General features: G+C 46.1%; 2 protein-coding genes across 2 annotated transcripts; one reads left to right on the top strand and one right to left on the bottom strand.

Annotated features, from left to right (window-relative positions):
* Nucleotides 1–1,957: 1,957 nt before the first annotated feature.
* On the top strand, nt 1,958–7,722 carry LOC119291990. The gene is made up of 3 exons (XM_037570802.1): nt 1,958–3,222; nt 5,603–7,267; nt 7,348–7,722. The coding sequence occupies exons 2-3, from the start codon at nt 5,657–5,659 to the stop codon at nt 7,507–7,509; spliced, it is 1,773 nt and encodes a 590-aa protein (XP_037426699.1). The 5' UTR covers nt 1,958–3,222; nt 5,603–5,656; the 3' UTR covers nt 7,510–7,722.
* Nucleotides 7,723–7,957: 235 nt separating this feature from the next.
* LOC119291989 (thyroid adenoma-associated protein homolog) lies at nt 7,958–17,169 on the bottom strand. The gene is made up of 6 exons (XM_037570801.1): nt 16,980–17,169; nt 16,516–16,624; nt 13,101–16,350; nt 12,485–12,744; nt 10,913–11,506; nt 7,958–10,470 (listed from the first exon to the last, which is right to left on the bottom strand). The coding sequence occupies exons 3-6, from the start codon at nt 16,326–16,328 to the stop codon at nt 8,109–8,111; spliced, it is 6,444 nt and encodes a 2,147-aa protein (XP_037426698.1). The 5' UTR covers nt 16,329–16,350; nt 16,516–16,624; nt 16,980–17,169; the 3' UTR covers nt 7,958–8,108.
* Between the last annotated feature and the right edge of the window lie 3,433 nt (nt 17,170–20,602).

Raw genomic sequence — 20,602 nt, 5'->3', positions numbered from 1 at the left:
TTCTATTCAGATTAGCCAGAAGTGGGCCTTGTGCAGTGTTCGTGGCAGCCTGGGTTTTCTATCCTTGAATCTCTCCACTCCCCCCATCATTCAAAACCTTCCCAACCGCCTTCCCATCAAGATCTCTAGCATTTCCCAACATGTTCTTCCTAAAATTGTTTCCATCATAGCTTCCACTACCTCCACCACCAGACCGCTTGTGCTGATTGGTAGCTAAAATTGTCTCTTCCTCATTCCTGCCATCTGGCTCTCACCTGAGCTCCAACCATATCCTATTCCCCCTCCTCTCTCTCTCTCAAACCCATAGCTCAAGGGAACAAGGTTCCTCTTCCCAATCAAGGGGGGAAGTCTCGTCTAAATAATCAAAGGAAGGTGAATGCGTATTCCCAAACACCACCACCAAAAGACTACCCATAACAGGGTTGGCTTCGAGGCCCACAAGCGAGGAGTTTGCCTAATTGGCAGCCCATACCCCCCCCCCCCAAATCAATCTCCAACTCTTTTCCTACCGACGCTAAATTTGTAACTATTCTATCCACATTAGAATCATTATCTTCTATAAAATCTAAAAGAAGAGGGTATTCATGGGAAAGTATTCCCCTGTAACTTCTTCATAACATAATCACTAGGGACCAGTAACTATAACATCCATCATGATGATGAGAATTATCATCGTCAATTTTAGAAATAGCACCAACCGAATCTTGAGCGAAGCAACTAGCAGGTGAAACTAACATAGATGGAATGCCAAACAAATCAACCACATATTCAGTATTAGCAGTACAATGTCGTTTCCTCAAATTTTTAATCACAGATCTTTGTGTTCTTCTATTACAAATAACATGAGTATCGAATGATCCATCTAAATCCCTCGATGGGGTAAACAGAAATGTATCCCTAGCATCATGGATTTGAGCAGGGTTTTGATAAACATACCACACACTGTAGAAAATTCCTCATCGAAATTCTCTCTGGCCAGCACCCAGAAGGGGGTGCCGGCCGGAGTGACTCCTACTGCCCACCTGACCCGCGAGCAAGCGCCCGAATCCTCGCAGAGCGTCGAGGGAAGCGAGGTGAGCGACGCGACATTTGAACCGGGCGCACGCCTCTCCCCCTCCTTGGTGCAGGCACGGCGATTTCTCCCATCCCCGGCATCTGCTGCTCCACCAGCCCTGGTACAAGGATCACCATGACCGGCCCCACCACAAACTCCGCTGGATTTGGGGGGAACGACACACGAGATCTATATGCAGCCCATCTCCTCCTCTGCCTCGGATCCGGCGACTCCGCCTCCATCATAGCCCAGTGAAGGATCTCGATAGGAGCAGCCCCATCTCCAAGCATCCTCGCCCGCTCCGCCCCCGTAGCAAAGATCGTCGCGATTCCAATCGCCGCGTCGTGGAGCGTGTCCATGTCGGGAAACCACCCGCAGATCTCTCTGAAGCGGGCCATCTTCGTCGCGTCCCCCGCCGCCATGTGCCCTATCCACTCCTCCAGGGCCGTCGTGATGATCATCTCCTCTCCCCTTCTCCGCCCTCCCTTGAGCTTCGTCTCTCCGCCCAGATCTGGTCGCGTGGACTAGAGAAGAGAAATGTCCTCCCCGCGAGTAACATGTGATGGGTATCTATACCCGTTTCTTGGAAGAATTACACGGAGTAATAAATAAAAAAATAAAAAAATAAAAAGATGGAAAGTAAAAAAATGTAAAACCATGAGAACGGCAAACCGCTATTTTGAGTCAAGAAAATTTCCATCAACATCAGACGTGGGCCCCACTCTCTAGTAGCCGTTTTTTTCCTACTACCAAGTAGCCGTCGCTCGCTCGCTCGTGACCCCGGCCCCTCGTCCCTGTCCTGTCGTGGTCCTGTCCACTCCGCCGAAGTCCATGCCGTAACGTTCGGCCAGTGCCACGACCACGGTGGTGGAGAACGAGGAGCGCACAACAACCCAGCCAGCCAAGCCGCCCGACCGGAGTGCGGAATAAATCCCAACCCCATTCCCAGCACAAGCAAACCTCCACATCTCCATGGAATTTCGAACCTGTCCTCCTGCTCCTAGATAACCAACCCAGCCCCAAGGAATTTCGTGCCCGGAACCGCTCGCTCGGCTCCTAATCTAACCTCGGGAGCTGCGATCCGGTCTGCTTCATGCTCGTAGGAGCAGCGTAGCTCCATCGTCATCACTAGTTTAGTCGTCGTCCTCGCAGCGAGTTCACATGGTCTGGTGGTCTGACTCTGACTGCGGGCAGCAGCAGCCGTAAATCTTCTTTGCCACCGCGACCGACCCCGGGTCCCGGCCCCGGCAAAAGTCCTGCTGCCTGCCTGCCGTTGCCTCTTCTCCGGCCGTTTCGGCTTTCCTCCCGCCGCAGAAAGCCAGGAAGCTCTCGAGCTCGCAATCAAACCTTCCTCCCCTTTTCGCCGAGCCTTTCCCCCTCCCTCTCTCCGCAGGCAGGCACTAGTAACTGCTCTGCTGTTCTTGAAGAGCCTTCCTTAAAACCGGAGGGCAGTTACGCGGCCGCCATTAAGCCCTGCTCCGGAACTGCGGTTTCCATCGGCGGCAGTTTCCACCCGCTCGCCTCCGGCGGGTCACAATCCTCGCCTCGCCTCGCCCGCCCATCCTCTCGCCACGGAAGAAGAAAGATGACAGGGAAGGAGGAGGAGTGAAAGGGGACAGCCCTCTCCCTGACGCCTCCCCCTCAGCCCCTCCCCGTTCGGAAACCCTACCACCGATTGCTCCTGCTCGCTCAGGTCCCGTCCCCATCCGTCCATCCGTCCGTCGTCGTCTTCCTCCTCCCGATTTCTCTTTCGAGGCCCGGCGAAAAGCTGGTTCCTCTTGTCTCTTCCTCCACAGGGTAGCGAGCTGGGCTTCTTGCGCCTTGGCTGTGATTCTCTCTCTCTCTCTCTCTGCCCCTCTGATCTGATGGCTCCGGTTTAGGTCCCGGGTCCTCCTCACCTAATCTTGTTTCTACTCCCGGTTGGTACCGCCCGCCTGCCTTGCCGGTCCAAGCAATCAGTCGATCTACCTCCCTCCCTACCTACATAGCCGTGTCCACGCACTCCTCGCTCTCCAGGCTCCAGAGCCACTTCAGACTTCAGACCAGTACATCTCACTGTTCTTTCCCACAGCCTTCCTTCTCCGTGTGCTGGTTGCTCGGAGGTTAGGAGGCAGTGCTTGCTTCAGGGGAGGGAGGCTTCGGATGCTGCGTGCTGATCGACCCCCCAGGTGAGAGATTCTCAACTGAATTTCTGATGCATGTTACTACAGTTGTACTACTCCTTGTGAGTTGTGACCAGATGAATGGTTATCTGCGTCTCCAGTAAAATTATTTTGTGCCTTTTCAGCTTTCATATAGACTTTGAGAATGAGCATGTGTTCTCTTATTCTTTTTTTTTTCTGAAATTGGAGAAGATTTGGTTGCTGCTGCTGCTGCTGCAAAAGCAAGTCAAGTCTTTGTGTGCTTGCGTGAGCAAAAGATAGCAGCAGCAGCGCCACCTTTCTTTCTAGCCTCCTTTGTGTGATTGCGCATGGGCTTCATCTTCATAACTCCCTCCTTTAACCGCCGTGTCAAAAGGCAGCCGCAGCAAAGCGATGATGCTACTCTTTAAGCCGCCGGTGATGAAGAATGCAATTAATCTCTTCCTTTCTTGGTTGGCCATTATTCCCTACTAGTGTTTGCTTTTCTGCAGGCTTCTGCTTTAGTTTCCATGCCTAATCAACCAATTCTCCTTTTATCCATTTGATTGACTCCTATTATAATTGCAGAGGATAAGAATTTGTTCTAACCATACTGTTCTTGCTTGTACATCAATCTCTGCTTCAAAAAAAAAATCTCTGCTTCAAAAAAAAATCTCTGCTTCAAGTGTTGCATTTACTTTCCTACAGTCTTACACCCAATGCTTCAGTGGCAGTGCATTCTAACTTTCTAAGCAATGGACTCCACTTGGTAGTGGTACAGTTAGTACTAGCACTAGCATGTTCTCTTGCTTCCACAGAGAAGGGATGAAGGACTTCAGGATTCAGATAGCACTATTGTGTTCATGGGTAGGGTGTACGCGACGATCTAATGGAGAGCAAGCATTCATTTTTTGCCCAATTGGTGCCGCTGAGATGGTACTTGTTGGGAATTTATTACCATCTTCTCTGAGTTGGTTCATACTGATTTCTGGGCAGTTTGTGTGTAGGCACTTGTGCAGCACTACAGGTACAGGTTTCTTCAGTAGCTTCGTTTTGGGCATAGGGTGTTTCATAGAAAATGGCCAACAATTGGCCTTATCTCTTCTTTTTTTGTGATAACTCACATGGACCTCTCCTGGTCCATTCGTATTTTTTGTAAGTCTTTTATTGGTTTGGTTAATTGTAAAATCTTATGAATGTTTGCTCCATGATCTACGCGCAAAATATTTTTAGATTCTTGGTGCAGTTATTTAGGGGGGGGGGGGGTTATTTGCTTGCTATTTAGGGAAACTCATTGCTCTGTTTTCAGTATTTTCTGATCCAGCACCGATACACGGAAACTGAAACTGCTTCACTGTCATCTTATCAATATTTGAGCCGCCGGTGATGAATGCAATTAAGTTCTTCCTTTTTTTTGGTTGGCCATTATTCCCTACTAGTGCTTGCTTTTCTGCAGGCTGCTGCTGCTGCTTTAGTTTTCATGCCTAACTAAGAACCATAAAAGAAAATACTTATCTTTTAGTCCAGTTGACTCCTCTCTGTGAAATAATTGCAGAGGATAAGAAATTGCTCTGTTCTTGCTTGTGCACCAATCTCTTCTTCAAGTGCTGCATTTACTTTTCCACAGTCTTATGCCCAATGCTTCATTGATAGTGCATTCTAAGCAATGGACTCCACTTGGTAGTAGTACAGTTAGTAGTACTAGCATGTTCTCTTGCTTCTACTGAAATGAAAGGAAGGACTTCAGAATTTGGATAGTACCGTTTTCATGGATAGAGTGTACGCGGCGATCTTACGGAGAGAAAGCTTAATTTTTTGCCCAATTGGTGCCGCTGAGTTGGTACTTGGGGAATTTATAACCCTGTGCTGTGAATCAATCATTTCCATTGGGAAGAAGAGAGGGTCTCTCTCTGGGTTGGTTCATCATAATGATTTCTGGGCAATTTGTGTGTAAGCCCTACAGGTACAGCCGTACAGGTTTCTTCAGTAGCCTTATGTTGGGCATAGGATGTTTCATAGAAAATGGCCAACACATGGACCTCTCCTGGCAGCTGCTGTCCATTCATATTGTTTTAAGGATTCGATTGATTGGTTAATTAGAAAATCTTATGAATGTTTGCTCCATGATCTTGCGCGCAAAATATGTTTAGATTCTCGGTACAGTTGGTCAGGGGGCATTTATTTGCTTACTATTTAGGGAAAGTCATTACTCCCTTTTCAGTACTTTCTGATCCGGCGCCGATACACGCAAACTGCTTGACAGTCATCTTATCAATATTTTCGGATCCGGCACCGATATACCGGAAACTGCTTAGCTGTCATCATAGACAACATAAGCATGATTTTGGTAGTTCTTAATTTCCTGTCTATCCATAAGATTTGGGTTTTCTGTCATCTTTAACACGCCAGTCATGTTACTGCTGTGCAGGTAATCAAGATCAGATTTTCCAGCATTCACTAGATTTTTGGTTCTTCGGTGAAGATGGAGCTTGTCTATTTGGAAAGGAGAAATGGATTACGCGGCGACAGCGCTGCTCCAGAGTTCAGTGGAAGGTCAGAAGATGACCATCATCAACACCTGCCAGTTGTTGCACCTGAGGTTCAGTCTGATCTGGCTCTGGTAAACTACAGGCAGACATTTCCATTAGATGAGAGGAAGAGCAGGAGCTGCCAGTCATGCCACAGGTCACCATGCTCTTGCGGTGGCGACGCGCCTCGCCCCGACTTGTGCCCGACGCTCCCTGCCAAGATGATGATCTTGGAGTTCCTGATAAGAAGCCTGAGGCACCCAACAAGAACCCACAACGTGAGTGATCTCGACGACTTGATCAGCGGCGGAGCCAGCATAGGGGATGTCACCCTCGGTCCTTCGGACAAGATGATGCTGGACTCCTTACATGCGCTGGTGAACGCCAAGACAAGGCCGACGAAGAGCCCCTCGTTCTTCCTCCCGGGGGGCAAGATGAGGAAAACCCGGTCAAGATCCCACACCATAACACAGTCAGAGATACTGAACCTGATATCCCCGGAGACATGGGAGATGTCCTCCCCCGGGGCATCATCGCCGTCGAAGAGAAGTGCGGCGGAGCTCGCCGCGCATGAAGGGACGGCGCCTTCTTGCTCCGGCACGGCATGTCTGAGGTCAAATCAGCCTGGTCTGTCCTCATACCCACCACCATCATCATCTCTTAGTGCAGGCCTTCTGCAGTGCATTTGGAAAGATGGGCTCCCTCACTTTGAACTGTCAGTGGACAATCCTATGGCAGTGTACACTGCAAGCCCTGTCAAGAAGCCGCATGGCGACGGCAAAGCCGCGGCCGCCGCCGACCACGTCTACCTGTTCCATTCGGACGAGCAAGGGAAGAAGGACTGGATGGGGAACTACTCGAGCAGCGTGTCGAAACTCGTCGGCAAGATGAAGGTGACAAGCTCTCTGGTCCTGGGCTCAGACGGGTCAAGGTGTGTGGAGACCGAGTTTGTCATGTATGGCTCCCCTGATGACTACCTGAGGCAGATGCAGAGCGCCTACAGTGTTGCAAAGGGCAAGGGGCTGGTGAAGAGGGTGGCAGAGATCATGAGGTCGCCCAATGCTTCCTCCAGCCCAAAACATGCTGCATGGGGAAGGTTTGGCAGACCTTCTTCCCCGCTGCGGTTCGACGACGATGTGCGCGAAATGCTCGATGCCGAACTGGGCGGCGCTGGAAAGGCGACAGGGTTGGTGAGCCTCGCCGCTGACGATCTGCCGACCAACCAGGAGGTGGCGGCGATCGTGGTGAGGGAACGGCGGGAAGAGCCGGCCGTCGTCGGCGGCTGGGGCCTCAAGTTCCTTGAGAAGGCCGGAGGAGCCGCTCATCCAGGGGAGAGTAAGAAGGCAAGGTGGTGCATAAGCGCCATTGTTCCAAGAGGCTACCACGGCGGCGTGGCATCCGAGAATGGCGGCCTATCGGGGCTCGTCGAGCGATGGCGGAACGGCGGCCGCTGCGAGTGTGGCGGGTGGGACCTCGGCTGCCCCATCAGAGTGCTGAGCAACGACGGCGGCGGGTCGTCGCCGCCGCCTGAGGACGGTGCCAAATCGATGGAGCTGTCACCAGCGGTAAGCACACAATTCAGACAGGATTTTATGTTTCAGAAGAAGTGGCAATATTGTTCATCTCCGTTTCTATCTAATTCCAGGGGGCGAGGAGCGGCGGCGAGCCGGCGGTGAGGCTGGTGAGCCTCGCGGAGGGCCTGTACATCCTCTACTTTGACGCCGGCGTGGTCTCGCCGCTGCAGTGCTTCGCCGCCGGCGTAGCGGTGGTCCACAGCCAGGCGCCCCAGCTCCACCCAAAACTGTGAACCGCCTGTAGTTGGGTTGAAGAAACTGACCTTCTTGTAAGATTGTTGACTTTATCTTGAGAGAGATGTGTAAATGTCCAGAGCTCGAGCTGTTAATTCATCAGCTTTTCTGGATGAAGGCTGAAAACCTGAAACTGTAGTAGGAATCACAGACCATGTAAAAAAATGGTGCCGATATAAAGTGCACAGATTTATTTACAGCTTTTTATTTAACTGACCGATTGCCTAACTCGATTGACGAGGCAAAGAATTCAATGGGCCATTGTGCTGATTTTTGGCTGCAGTTTTCACCACGATGAGATTCACATTAGCCACTGAAGCTGCTGTTGATTTATCAGCTACTCGAAACTAAAATCATGTAATATTCCTGATGCAGAACATACGGCGGCGACTTCTGTATAATAACAAATCATAGCACAACAGTTTCACCCCCAATAAAACAAAATTATGGTGGCTGCAAAACTTGGCTGTAGAAAGAAACACGGTTTACAGATACTCATCACATGTACCAAAAACAATTTGCAAATTGGTTCCAGACCGAGTAACCGCTATCTCGCTTGAAAGGGGCTACTTAATTGTTGTATATGAGAAGAGAAAATTCATCTGAGGAGAAAATACGGATCAAAACTTTCCGAGGCGGCGGAGCCTCCCCCCTGGTCCTCCTCCGGCTTATGCGACCGCTTCACCAGCAAGTAAAGGTTGGAGATCAAAGGGTTCTTCAGGAACGGCGTGATGAACCCCTCCAGGTCTGAAAATTCTCGCAGATACGATTCGTGCCTGTCCTCTGCTTGTTCCGGTAACCACCTTGATTCGGTGAGCGCGTACAGGCCGAGCAGATTTGTGTATACTGACGCGAACACATCCTTGTGGTTGCCGATGCCGCCAATCCAATCGGTCTTCCCCTCTTTCTCAAGGTAGCCACTCGTCAACGACGTTAGCTGGTGCAAGAAGCGCTCCCTCCAGTTCTGCAACAACGCTTCACTTCTCCCTGATGTTGCCAGCTGATGCCCAGACCGCACGAGCTTCTGAATGTTTGAGCAGCTGATTTGACATATCAGCAGCTTCTCCTCATGGTGGTTATCGATTTCTTTATCGAATATCTGACGGACCAGGTCACCATCCGAGTCCAACGTGTTGGCAGTGTCCAAAACCATCCTTAGCAAGTACTCGACGTATTTCAGCCAGTGACCAAACAAGCAGGTTATGAATTCGAAGCTCAACGCAATCACTCTGTCCACCTGCAGTGGCGTGGAATCATCACATAGCTTATTGCCTGACCCATTTCCAATTATCTTCTGGACATCGTTGGCGAGTTTCTGCCGAAGATGGACATCCTCGTCCTCCAGCAACTGGATGCATATGAACCATAGGTCAAGTATCTTACATGCATAGAGACTGGCAAATTCACCCCCGCTAGCTTTCAAGCATTTCTCCTCGAGATGGCATTCGTTGTCTTGTTCCGAAGGAATGTATGCGTTGGACACACAAGCATTGACATAATTTGCCTCTTCAAGAAGCCCTGAAGCGATAATTGCTTCAGCGGCAGCCCTACGAGAATTCACAGTTTCAGATGGTGCACTTTGCTTCTTAACAAGACTGACAAAAAGGTCTGTGCTGACAATGGCTGCGGACAATCTATCATTCCCTTTGTGGATACTCCCAGAGGAAGTAGAGAGCTCACTCGTTTTAAGACCTTCCGGTAACACGCCATCCCTCATCAATTTAGCAAACTGCTTCATGCACATACCCATGCAACATAGAATTATTTCTCTGGTTTTCGCATGTGACACAGTGCTGTTCAAATGAACTAATCTGTCCCAGATGGATAAAAATGTATTGCAATCTTCTCCATTGTTGAACTGGCATTCCACGTTCCATGAAAATATGATCCTTAGACTATAATAAAGGCATTTGGGGTGTTCTTCCACAGATAACCGTTCCATAATCATAGAGTGCAGACTAGCCCTAGCCCATTGATGCAAAATGTTCTTACTATCACCAGACCTGATTGATTTCACAAGCTGCAGAATCCTCTTCAGCGCTGTGATTCTAACATCATATATAGGATCGGCAAGGCAAGACATTATCTCCTTGTGCAGCTCAGTGAGGGAGACTGCACAAGGCGTCTCTGACATGCTTGAAGTCGACTGATCAAGTATTTGCAATCGAACATCTTCCTCGGCGGTTTCATCATGTCCCTTGGGAATACCAACACAGCTGAAATATGATGCAACTGCTTGCTGCTGAAATTCAATCTGGGTAGGATCATGGAAAGCATGGTGAGTTGACGTTCCATTGTTCAGACTCTGGGAACTCAACTGTAACAGCAGTGTCCGGATAACATCAGTATGCTTGCTTTTCCCTGTTCTTGCAACATCAAGCATCTGATCCAGAACACGCAAGTATGATGTACTTACAACAGGGCATGCACATAATTTACGGCAGCCAAGCCAAGAGCACTTTGAGAGAACCTCAATTAGTTGGCCAAGAATCTGATCCTTCTTGTTACTGTCTGTCAAGCCTCTGTAGTTGCTATCGAGAAGGGAAAACAGCTGCAGAAGAAGGCCATGAATTGAATTGAATGAAGAAGACTGAGAATTATGAGTTGACACTTTACGACCTCCACAAGGTAAATCATCCAGTATATCACCAACAACATGCTGCAGTCTCTCATTAGATACCAGACCAATTAAAGCCCTTGATGCAAGGACACGGACCCGGTAGTTACTCTGGGTAGCACATTTCTGGATAAAAGGTAAAAGCAAAAACGGATCTAAAGGATCATCAGTTGCACAGCTAATGGGTGACGGCTTAAGCCTTGATAAAAGAATAAGAATAGGGCACAGGCTGGGGTGTATGGCTTTTGCGATATGTGACTCTAAATTGCGGGAAACCCCATCAGCTAATAGTTCTGTTGCAACTTTCAGTTCACTAGAAAGGAAAGGATGAAGTGCCGGGTACCTATACATAATAAAACAAGGCACAACTCAGTCAATAAAATAGCCAATCCCACCAACTGAATATTAGTTTGGGAAAATATTGGATATAATGTTTCACCATAAACAAACACAAGAACAAAAGGTTTACACAAGAATAGCAATCCTACATCAGGACTACAATAAATAAACTAGTATTCTTTTTGGAAGTAATTCCACTCTTTTATCATATCGACAACACTGAGGTGCTTAACCAAAAAAAAATGATTATCAGTATTATACTTGCATCAAACTAATTGCTATTTTTCTCATGATATTAATGTGTAAGAAAAACATGCTAACATAAGATCACAAGACCAATGTTACCAGACTGGAAACTATATACTAAACTTGTAAGAACAGCATGGCAATATTAGACCACAAGACCAACGTTACCAGACTGCAAACTATATACCAAATGAACTTGCCTGTGGAAGAATTCAAGGCCAGATATTGACCGTCGTGCAGATTCGCGTTTCTGCACATTCAAAAATCCAACCATGCGGCGAACCAGTGCAGTATATGCTAGACAAGCTGCATTACGCACTTCCCAGTAAGGAGATGAAAATGCATGTACTGCAACTATCGTTGCCTCAGCACAGAAACCCGAAGTGTCAGCTGCTAAATTTGCATCATTAAAAGCAGCTCTAAGCACATTGAATGCATGCACTGTAGGAACAACACCCTCATCTCGGCTTTTTGACAAATTTCCATTAGAATGAACACTTGTGGTGATTCCTGATTGTGACTCGCATGAATCTACAATGCAGTCTTTCATTGCTTCAGATTTCTGGTTGTGATCTTTCTCAAAATTAGATAAAGACGTTTTAGCAAATTCTATCAGCCATTGTAATGCCCTTGGAAGTAGCTTCTTTGGGGTTCCTTCTGGCTCTGCCAGGAATAGTGCCATAAAAGAAGCAGGGATTCCTGCGCTCCTTCTTAGCAAATCATCCACAGTTTGCCCTTTAGCAACTGCCCTGTCCATCAGTAACACCATCCACGATTCCGTCATTTTGCAGAGCCTGTGAATGATAAGAGAAATTAAAGATCCTCGGGAACTAGGATATAATCCATTAAAAGTTTCTACTGGACATGATACACAACTGTCTGACATGAACCTAGCTTAACTGCAAGGAAGTTTCAACTCCACATACACATAAATCCAGAATCGGGTTTCAACAAAAAATTACTACATACTACTGTACTTATGATGTCGAGACCATAAGAGGGCATGTACAATGGAAGCACCCGTTTGGTGCTGCCCCGTAGTCCATCTAGGCATAAAAATCTGAAACCACCACATAATTTTTTCTATTGTCCAACGGAAGCTACCATCTAGTGGGACCTACGTAGCGTCAGCCATCTACCATGCAGCGCAGAAGGTGGGAGCAGCAAAGGTCCCCATCTCTCCTTTTCCTCCCCCATTTCTCTCTCTGTTTGAACTTTTTCCACTTTCCAAGCTGAAGAAGCCGTCTCCTCTGCAAGCTGCGCCTGTGGTCTGCAAGCAGCACCTGCATCACCACCGTGGCATCCGAACCTATCTGGACTGTAGGGCAGTAGCTCTGAGGCGACGCGATGGCCATGCCCTAATGGCGAAGAATGATGATGACAAACATCTATTAACAAGGAAAACTTGCACAGTTTTGAATTTCACCCCTCAGACTATCACAATTTTGCAGGTGTCCACAGTTGCGGTGTATATGCATCACCGCATTACTCAAAATATTCATGTTGAATATCATTGTACTTCCACAAGGATAAAAGGTTATTTAACGGAAGGCTGGATTTTATTACACCTCCACAAGGATGAAACTGATTAAAAAGTTGGAGGATGGTGTTGTGTGATATGATATCTCACAAATTCAAGGAATGAAATGTTACCTATTGCTGAATTTTTCATACATAAATTTCAAATGTAAACAAGAATTGCGGCACCTAGTTATCATAAACAATGTTTCCCTTGGTTTCCAAAGAGGTCCTACATGGGCAATGGAACATACCTTGAATCATTTGAGCAAAGAAGACGGTTGCAGAGGGCAGTAAGTCCAGCCCTTGTCTTATCAATTGCACCATTATGCTTCATTTTAAGAAGAACTTGCAAAAAATGATCACCCATCATCTCTAACTGTTCCACATCTAGAACCTCCCCAGACATGTTTGTCTGCTCGGTATTGTCAGACAAACCATTCTGAGATGAATTTGAGTGAGAACAGACAGGCAATGGAATTTTCCTGACGATGGTTCCAAATAGAAGGCTAACCTGAAATATAAATGGAAAACTTACACCATAGAAAGACTATTAAAAAACTATATCCGGATAACTGCATTGGTACAATAATATTGGTAATGGATCTGAGACGCAACGTATGAACTTCCCAGAAATAATAACCTTTTCTCAACCTAACAAATTTACCAAAATTGTGCTCTCAAACAGGACAAGTGTTACATAAATAAGTGGACAAACATGTATTTCGGAAGAAAAAAATACTGACAACAAAGTTGGTCCATGCCATATGATCAATATATTTTACGCAATTGCTTAAGCTCAAAACTAAAGCTAGTGAAAAGCAACTTCGAAACTTAGGTGAGTAAAGTAATAAAGAACAAATCCATTACCTCCTTCATAGCAAGCCAGCAACCAACCATAATAACATGTTCGGCCGGTTTGCCATTATTCCCTGATTTGGCATTCTTCTCTGTTGTTGCTAAATCAGTATCAGGTTGATCCTCATCAATTATATCCAAGAGAAAGGAGCCATCATCAATCATGTCATCCATATCACATGGCATATACCATGCATCAGAAGAAACTACCCACAGGGCTAGAGATGTTATACGCATTATGAGTTGAAGAAGCTTTCCAACCAAACTCCTCATCTCTGAAAGACACGATTGGATTGCTGCAGAGTTCCAATGCAGCTCATCAAATGTGTAGCGCAAGGTAAGAAGAACTCCATGAACAAAGCTTCTCTTACATGCTTCACCAAGATCCCTCTCACCCTCTTCTACAACAGTACACAACCACTGAATGAGTGATGAAATGTACTGTGCAACTGGGTTTTGACTGGTAATTACTTCTGTATCTCCATCTGTAGATTTTGTGTAACACTGAAGGCAATCATTTTCTTCAGAGAAAACAATAACACATCCAAGCTCCAAAACATACTTCCGAAATATAAGTCGGAATGTTAATGCGCCAGCGTCACTTTCCCGAACCCGCGGGCTTAGCACGAGTTCTTTTGCCCATCTGATAACATCATTTATGGATGCACTCTCGGAAATTCCAGGAAGAGGTGTTGGAAACTGCAACAGAATGCGGAAAGAATTTTCCCTTAGCTTGTCCCAGCTATCAATTATAGACCCTACAAATGAAATTGTTGAATCTGGCAATGTTATGCTGTCATTATAAGGATGAACATCAGTCTTCCCTTCAGAGCGACGAATAGGCCATACATCTAGCATTATAAGAATAAGCTCCATTGCAATTGTTTTCCTTTCATAAGGGGCAGAAGGGTAACAAGAATTAAATAGGAAGGAGCCCAACCACTTCATGAACTGGAAGAGATCTTCCGCCCTCTGCACAGTAGTGTCCATAACAGTGTCAACAGGATCAGCTTCTTTTACAATAGAGTTTTGTGATGGCAGCCATGATCCCTGCTTTAGCTGTCTGTCCAGTGCTGTGCGCACCCTAGCAAAAAACTTTCTAAATAAACCTGCCCATTTCATTTGAAATGCTGTTGAGCTACAACGCATATTCAATGGTACTGCTAGTTTGAGCAAGCTCAGTTCCAAGGAGGATGGAAGACTTGATGTCTTGGGATTTAGGAAGAGAGATTCAGCAGCATCTATACGCAGAGTTTCATCACTGTGTGTCAGTGCCAAAACAAACCAATTAGCAGGTACTCTAACAGTAATCCCTTTAACAGATATGATTACAGCACCCTTATTATCCTCCTGCTCAAGCAATTCATCAGAATCCATATGAATGTCCCCTTCAACAAGTGCGAGATTTCGAGAGACCTTTAGCAGTGAAACCAGTGCGGCTATACATTGGTCACTTTTCAATGGCACATCCAGTTTATTTGCATTTGCACTCGGGCCTACAGAGATGAATCCAAGCATTGCAAATATACTGTCTGTGTCAACTTCGATGACAGTGGGTAGTGCATAAGTATTTAAATTGGATCGTAGCTTCGAATTCCCAGATACTAATCCCCGCATCAAAGGAGGCAAGCACAACCCTCTAAAGGCATCATATCCTTGCTCAACACCATCCTCATTCCAGCATTCATCCCTTAAATTCTCAAGGAAGCATTTTAAAAACGATGTTGCAGCACAACAAACATCATCATCTATGTAAGCATACGCTGTTTCTAAAAGGAGATTTGATTTCAAGCTTAAAAGAGATTTGGCACCCAGTCGCCTCGTCAAAGAAGCTAAAGGGATATATCTCCCTTTGCATCGCGGACCTAGGCGGAGTAAATCATTTGCAATGTCACACAGAACCAATTTGACGCTTTGGTCTTCTGATGGAAGAGACGATTCAATATCCAATAGGAGATCAAAGATGAGGTGCACTTGTTTTACAGTCTGACTCAAAGGATCTTCCAGGTTGCTCCATATGATTTTTAATACACGGTTGACAACATCCCTAGAGAAAGGCTTATAGTCACCAGTGAAATCAGTGAAATCAGCCAAAACAGATGTCTTAATCTGCTGCAGACATATTTGAGTCACTGTCAGAGCATGGAAATTGAAGTGCCTATCAATGGGGTTCTCACAGTGCATGCAAAGCTCAGGTAAAATCCCATCATACAATACAGTCCATAACGATCCATTTGAATGAAGCTGACGCACGTTGAGTGCTTTCCTTGGAATAGCCGTCAAAATCCCTCTGAGCAAACATAGTCTACTCAAAACGGAGAGATCTCTGATTTCTTCACTCAGATGAAAATCAGAAAGTGCATCATGCGCAGCTAGATCCTTTATATCTTCATGGTCAGGAAAGATACCAAAGAGCCCTTGAGAAATAAACCAGGAAATCTGCTCGGGACTCATGAAAACCTGAATTGCAGCACAGAAGCTGACTCCAGAGGCCACCAGACAATCCCTCGAAAAGGCAGATGACTTTAGAACAGTCAGTATCGTCCTAACAGCACTCTTGAAGACAGCTGATGCCTTATCAAGTCCAGTAAACTTAGAAGGGTAACGCTGCAGCAAGTAGTACATGCAAGACATGGCCTCTTGGCACTGCTCCATCACAACTGGAGATGGCCGGGACCCGTCATCTATGTCCCTGATCACTCCGTCAAGCCCGGCCACCACATCCCATGCCATGATCTCTACACTCTTCTCAACTGCCTCATTCATAAAACCCAACTTGGGGTAGCCAATCAGTGACAACGCAGCTCGAGATACCAAAAATCTCTTCTTTGCCTTGACACCAGAGCCACCATACTCTTCACATAGCAAAGTAAAGCAAGAGCTAATGAGCGCGGAGAACTTGTTGCACTTGGCAAGCACAGATATTAGCACGCGATGGAGAGGGAGCGAGTTCTCAAAGAAGAGGATCTCCAAATAAAGCTTGGCGGCAGCAAGCACGGCATCATCAGATATCGCTGGAGCAGAAAGAAACTGCACAAACGCCGAGGCGAAGTCCTTGACCACAACGATTTGCGCGTAGGTGGATGGCAGGGATATCAAATTGTTCAACTGGGCGAAGAAATTGGACGCGGAGACCTGGGCCGGCACAAGGGGCAGTGCTTCCAGGTAGTGCTTGGGGAAGACGACCGATGTGTAGGTGTAGCGATGCCGGTGCTGCAGCGACCGCCAATTGGACGACATTATGCACTGATGCCAATTCAACCTGACAGACAGAGAGATAAATAAATAAATTCGTCAGTTCCAGCACGATATTCTGGTCAATATTCAACAACAAGAATGAATCATAACTGGGAAACTTAGAGCTCTTGTAATTTGGATGAGTAAAATAGGGGGGTTGTGGTTTCAGGATATTAAGCGAAGAACTAACCAAACCACGCGCTGCTCCCTGCCTACACGGGCTGCCGCCTCTTGCTGCTGTCTTCACCGGCCCGTTCTGCTCCTTGCCTCTGCTCTCTGCATAAGCCCGCAACTCTGGTCTGCACCAAATTCAGCGATGCACGTTAGCTGCGAGCAAGCATCAACAAGCAAACTAGCAATTTGAATCCCTCTACCAGGGCCGGCGGCAAGCAAGCATCAACAAGCAGTGGCGGTTTTTACACTAGTAGTAGTAGGTCTTCAACAGGTTTAGTCAGTGTATTGCGCAAACTCATGTGGAAAAGTCGTCAGCTAATGACTGAAAGCAGACAAGCAGACCTAGGCGCGGCGGCGGCGGCGGCGGGAGGAAGCACATAAGAACTCCACGGCGGCCAGCAGGGGCACGGCGCCGCGGCGAGCTCCTAAACCTAGGTCGCCGCCGGGGATAAGGGGTGAGCGCGAGAGCAGAAAACTCACCGCCGAGTGGTTGCTGCTGCTGCTGTCCGTCGCCGGGAGGTAGCCGCCGGCGTAGAAGTCCACCGGAGCGTCGCCGTCGCCTGCCACCGGAGCGCCGCCGCAGCTCGCCGCCACGGGGAAGAGGAGGCGAAGCGAAGGGGAGGGGAGGAGGGGTTTAGGGTTTCCTCCTTTTTTTTTTTAATTCCAAACTCTTCCCCTCTCTGAACCTTGTTTTTGCTCCGAGGCCACTCTGAACAGAGTACCCTTTTCTTTAAGCCATGCGGCGCACTTTATTCATCATTTTTCTTTTGGATGCACATTTTCTATCAAGCCCATCAGTGCATTTTCTCACATGGTTTCCCATCAAAACTTCATCATCTTATCAGTAATTTAATTATTTACTCCCTCTGTAAAGAAATATAAGATCGTTTAGATCATTAAGAGCTATCTTTTAGATATTATTATATATATTAAACACCGCTATCGCAAATACTTGTAGTGATTGGAGCACAGTCTGATTAAATTTATTTTCCTCCTACTGATAATTTTATTTTCTCCCAGTAATTTCACGCAATTAACAACACTTTTTGAAAGACGAACAAAATTGTCGCTTCTATCTACTCCCATCGTAGCTGGGAGACCAATGTACTTATCATACATAGTCCATAGTCTCTGTCATGATATTTAATTCAGAGCAAACATGCGCCTTTAAAATTGGGGCTAAAATAAATGTCGCATTTCCCTTAACTCATCATCCGTCCGAAGCTAGTGCGATGTTGATCAAAAACTTGTCTCAACGAGATTGCATTAACAACATTTACCTTCATAAGGACTAAGGAATCATTAGCAAAAAAAGTGAAACTATGGTGCATTTTTGCACACCATTAACCCTTCCATGTCATGAATCTCCGCTTTATGAGCCAAAAGACTTGATCCCCTCTGCACGGAGATCCCGTGTTGGTACAAATTGGTCAGTTTGATAATTGAATCTAACCATATACTTTACTTACTTCACACATGCCATTAATAGATCAACCAACTACCTCTCAAATCACCAATTGAATCATGGTGTCCTCCTAAAAAAGAAAATCCACTCAACACCATCATATGCTTTGTGCATATTAAGTTTCACTGCACAATACCTCTCCTTTCCATGTTTTTCATTTTTATCATATGCATACACTCATAAGCCACCAAGCTATTATCAGTAACGAGACGCCCGAGCACAAAAGCACTCTGAATAGGAGAAATGGCTTTATCTAGCACTCTCTTCGACCACATAGCTATCATATTTTATATAACTTTGTAAAGCACATTGCATAAGCTAATAAGACGATATTTGGTAACTCTACAATAACAGTGCCATTCCACCAATCAAGTATGATTTTATCATTCATCGCACATAACACTTCATTGCATAGAGAATCCCCAATAATATGACAACATTTTAAAAAAATTGCATGCAAACCATCATACCTTGAGCCTTCATGTCGCCAATTGAAAAATGAGTCGTTTTCATGTCTTTCGTTGAATAGGGCATCTGAAGCTTCTCGTACATGTCGAAAGTCACTTGGGGTATAACTTTCTCAAGAATTTTCCGAATCAACATCATCCACCTCTGTGGTAAACAATCCAGAATGGTAATTAGAGATCATCGGGTTAAGGTATGCAGTACCTTGACGAACGAATCCCTGATCATCCTTTAGAGTGTTTTTTTTGTTGCATGCCCTCCTCGCACTAGCAGAACATTGAAAATAAAGACGTGTTCCGGTCTCCAAACTTGAAGCAATCCACTCTACTCCTTGCGCATAGTACAGTTCTTGCTCAATAAACTCTTCTATTTCTATCATTAATTATTTCTGCCTAGCTAGCCAGGTTTTCATCCGTCAACGCATCTCGTGTTATCTCTGAACATTTTATAACCTTTTTCCTCTTTCTTTGCAGGACATTTTTATCCCAATAATAGGACTCTGGTGGATAGCAGCAAGTTTTCTAGCTAGATCATGAGCATGCGCTCTAGAATCTGACGTAGGCTCCACCATTTCCCTGAACTGAGCCTCACGCAACCGACGAGCTTCGAATTACAACACCGCTGGTCCACTATAATCAGACTGTTGGCCTTCATCCCAATGCATCAAAGTTGCTCCGTGATTCGACCGATGTACTTTAGGTTTTCTAGCATAGCATCAACAAATTTGACATCCCTTCCAAGAGTGTGGATTTTTTGTACCCCAATACGAGTGTACCCATCTATCTAGATTATTCAGTTTGCATGAAGATTCATGCCATCCTTTATCTCCATCCTTTATATAGATATCTCTTTTTTTTTCAAACAAAAGAACATTTGACCTTGAAACTTTGCAGATCAACTAAACACAACGAATGTACCCTTGTGCTCGCGAGCTCACATGCACCCCCATGAATAGTAAAATAAATAAACTTTTTTTGGGAACAAACATTGATGAATTCTCAACATGTGTGCAAAATTTCTTGAAGAACAAATGTTCCAAAATTATTTCTAAAACCAAAATTGATGCTTTAAGAAACAGACTTTTGGAGCATCAATTTTGTTTTTCTCACGAAAGCATTTTTGACATGTTTTTTCTTCATGAAAATTTGCAGGCATGTTCAGAATTCGTCAATGCTTGATCCTAAAAAAGTTTCAGATTTTGTTTATTTACAATTTTTATTTTTTTACTATTCACGAGGGTGCATATGAGCTCGCGAGCAGAAACTTCGGGCCTGTTCTGAAACCATCTAACTTCTCTAAAACTTCTCATATCTAGCTTCTTATCCGGCTTCTTGCTTCAGCTGGCGATGCGAAAACGTTCTGGAGCGCCAACAGCTTCTCCCAGCGCCTGGATGACCAGACAGCCCAGCTGGGGCGCTCAAGGCCTGCTTCTACCACCTTGGGCCGGCTGGAAAGGGCCCATTATGGACCAAACCGCTCGGGCGTCAATGGCGCTGGAGCCAGATCCTCCGAGCCATGGAGGCGCAGCTCCCTGTACCAGGCGCGACGGACAGCGGCGACGACGGGATCCGGCGAGAAATAGACTGGGGCGACTGAATCTGTAGTCGGAGTCGACGATTTGGCCGGCGGCGGGGGCTGTTGGGCGTGGCGGCGGCGGTAGGGTTACAGAGGAGAAACGAGGGGGAGGGAGTTGCCAGCGAGCGGGCTGTTCCGCGGGATCGAGCGAGGGGAAGGTGAGCGAAACATTTTCTTGGCGGTGGCAATTCGGCCGTAAATAACAGCAGCTTCAGATTCACAAAAAGGGGAAGCTGGGAATCGGTCGCTTCGCAAAAATGAACTACAGCCCATCGTAGCTTCCTGGATTTCGGCTTCGGGAAGCTATATCGTTCGGGATGGCTTCTGGCAGATTTTTTTAGAAGTGTGGAGTGGGAGGAGATCAGAACAGGCCCTTCATCTCCTACACACAAGTGTCACTCATTGTATATAATGTTTCTGATTTTTTGATGAAACATAAATTTGTCAAATTTCAAATGAATTGTATCATTTTTTAAAATATATGTTGTGCCAAAAAGTCCAAAAACTTTTCTGCACGCAGTAATACTTGTGTGATGTTGATCCGCACAGTTCCGAGTTCAAATGTTCTTTTATTCTGGAGAAACAAAAAATAAAAGTT

This window comes from Triticum dicoccoides, chromosome 4B (genome assembly GCF_002162155.2).
Source record: "Triticum dicoccoides isolate Atlit2015 ecotype Zavitan chromosome 4B, WEW_v2.0, whole genome shotgun sequence".
In the NCBI taxonomy this organism is placed as follows: domain Eukaryota; kingdom Viridiplantae; phylum Streptophyta; class Magnoliopsida; order Poales; family Poaceae; genus Triticum; species Triticum dicoccoides.
Note: the sequence above shows the minus strand (reverse complement) of the source record. Positions and strands in the feature narration are given on the sequence as shown.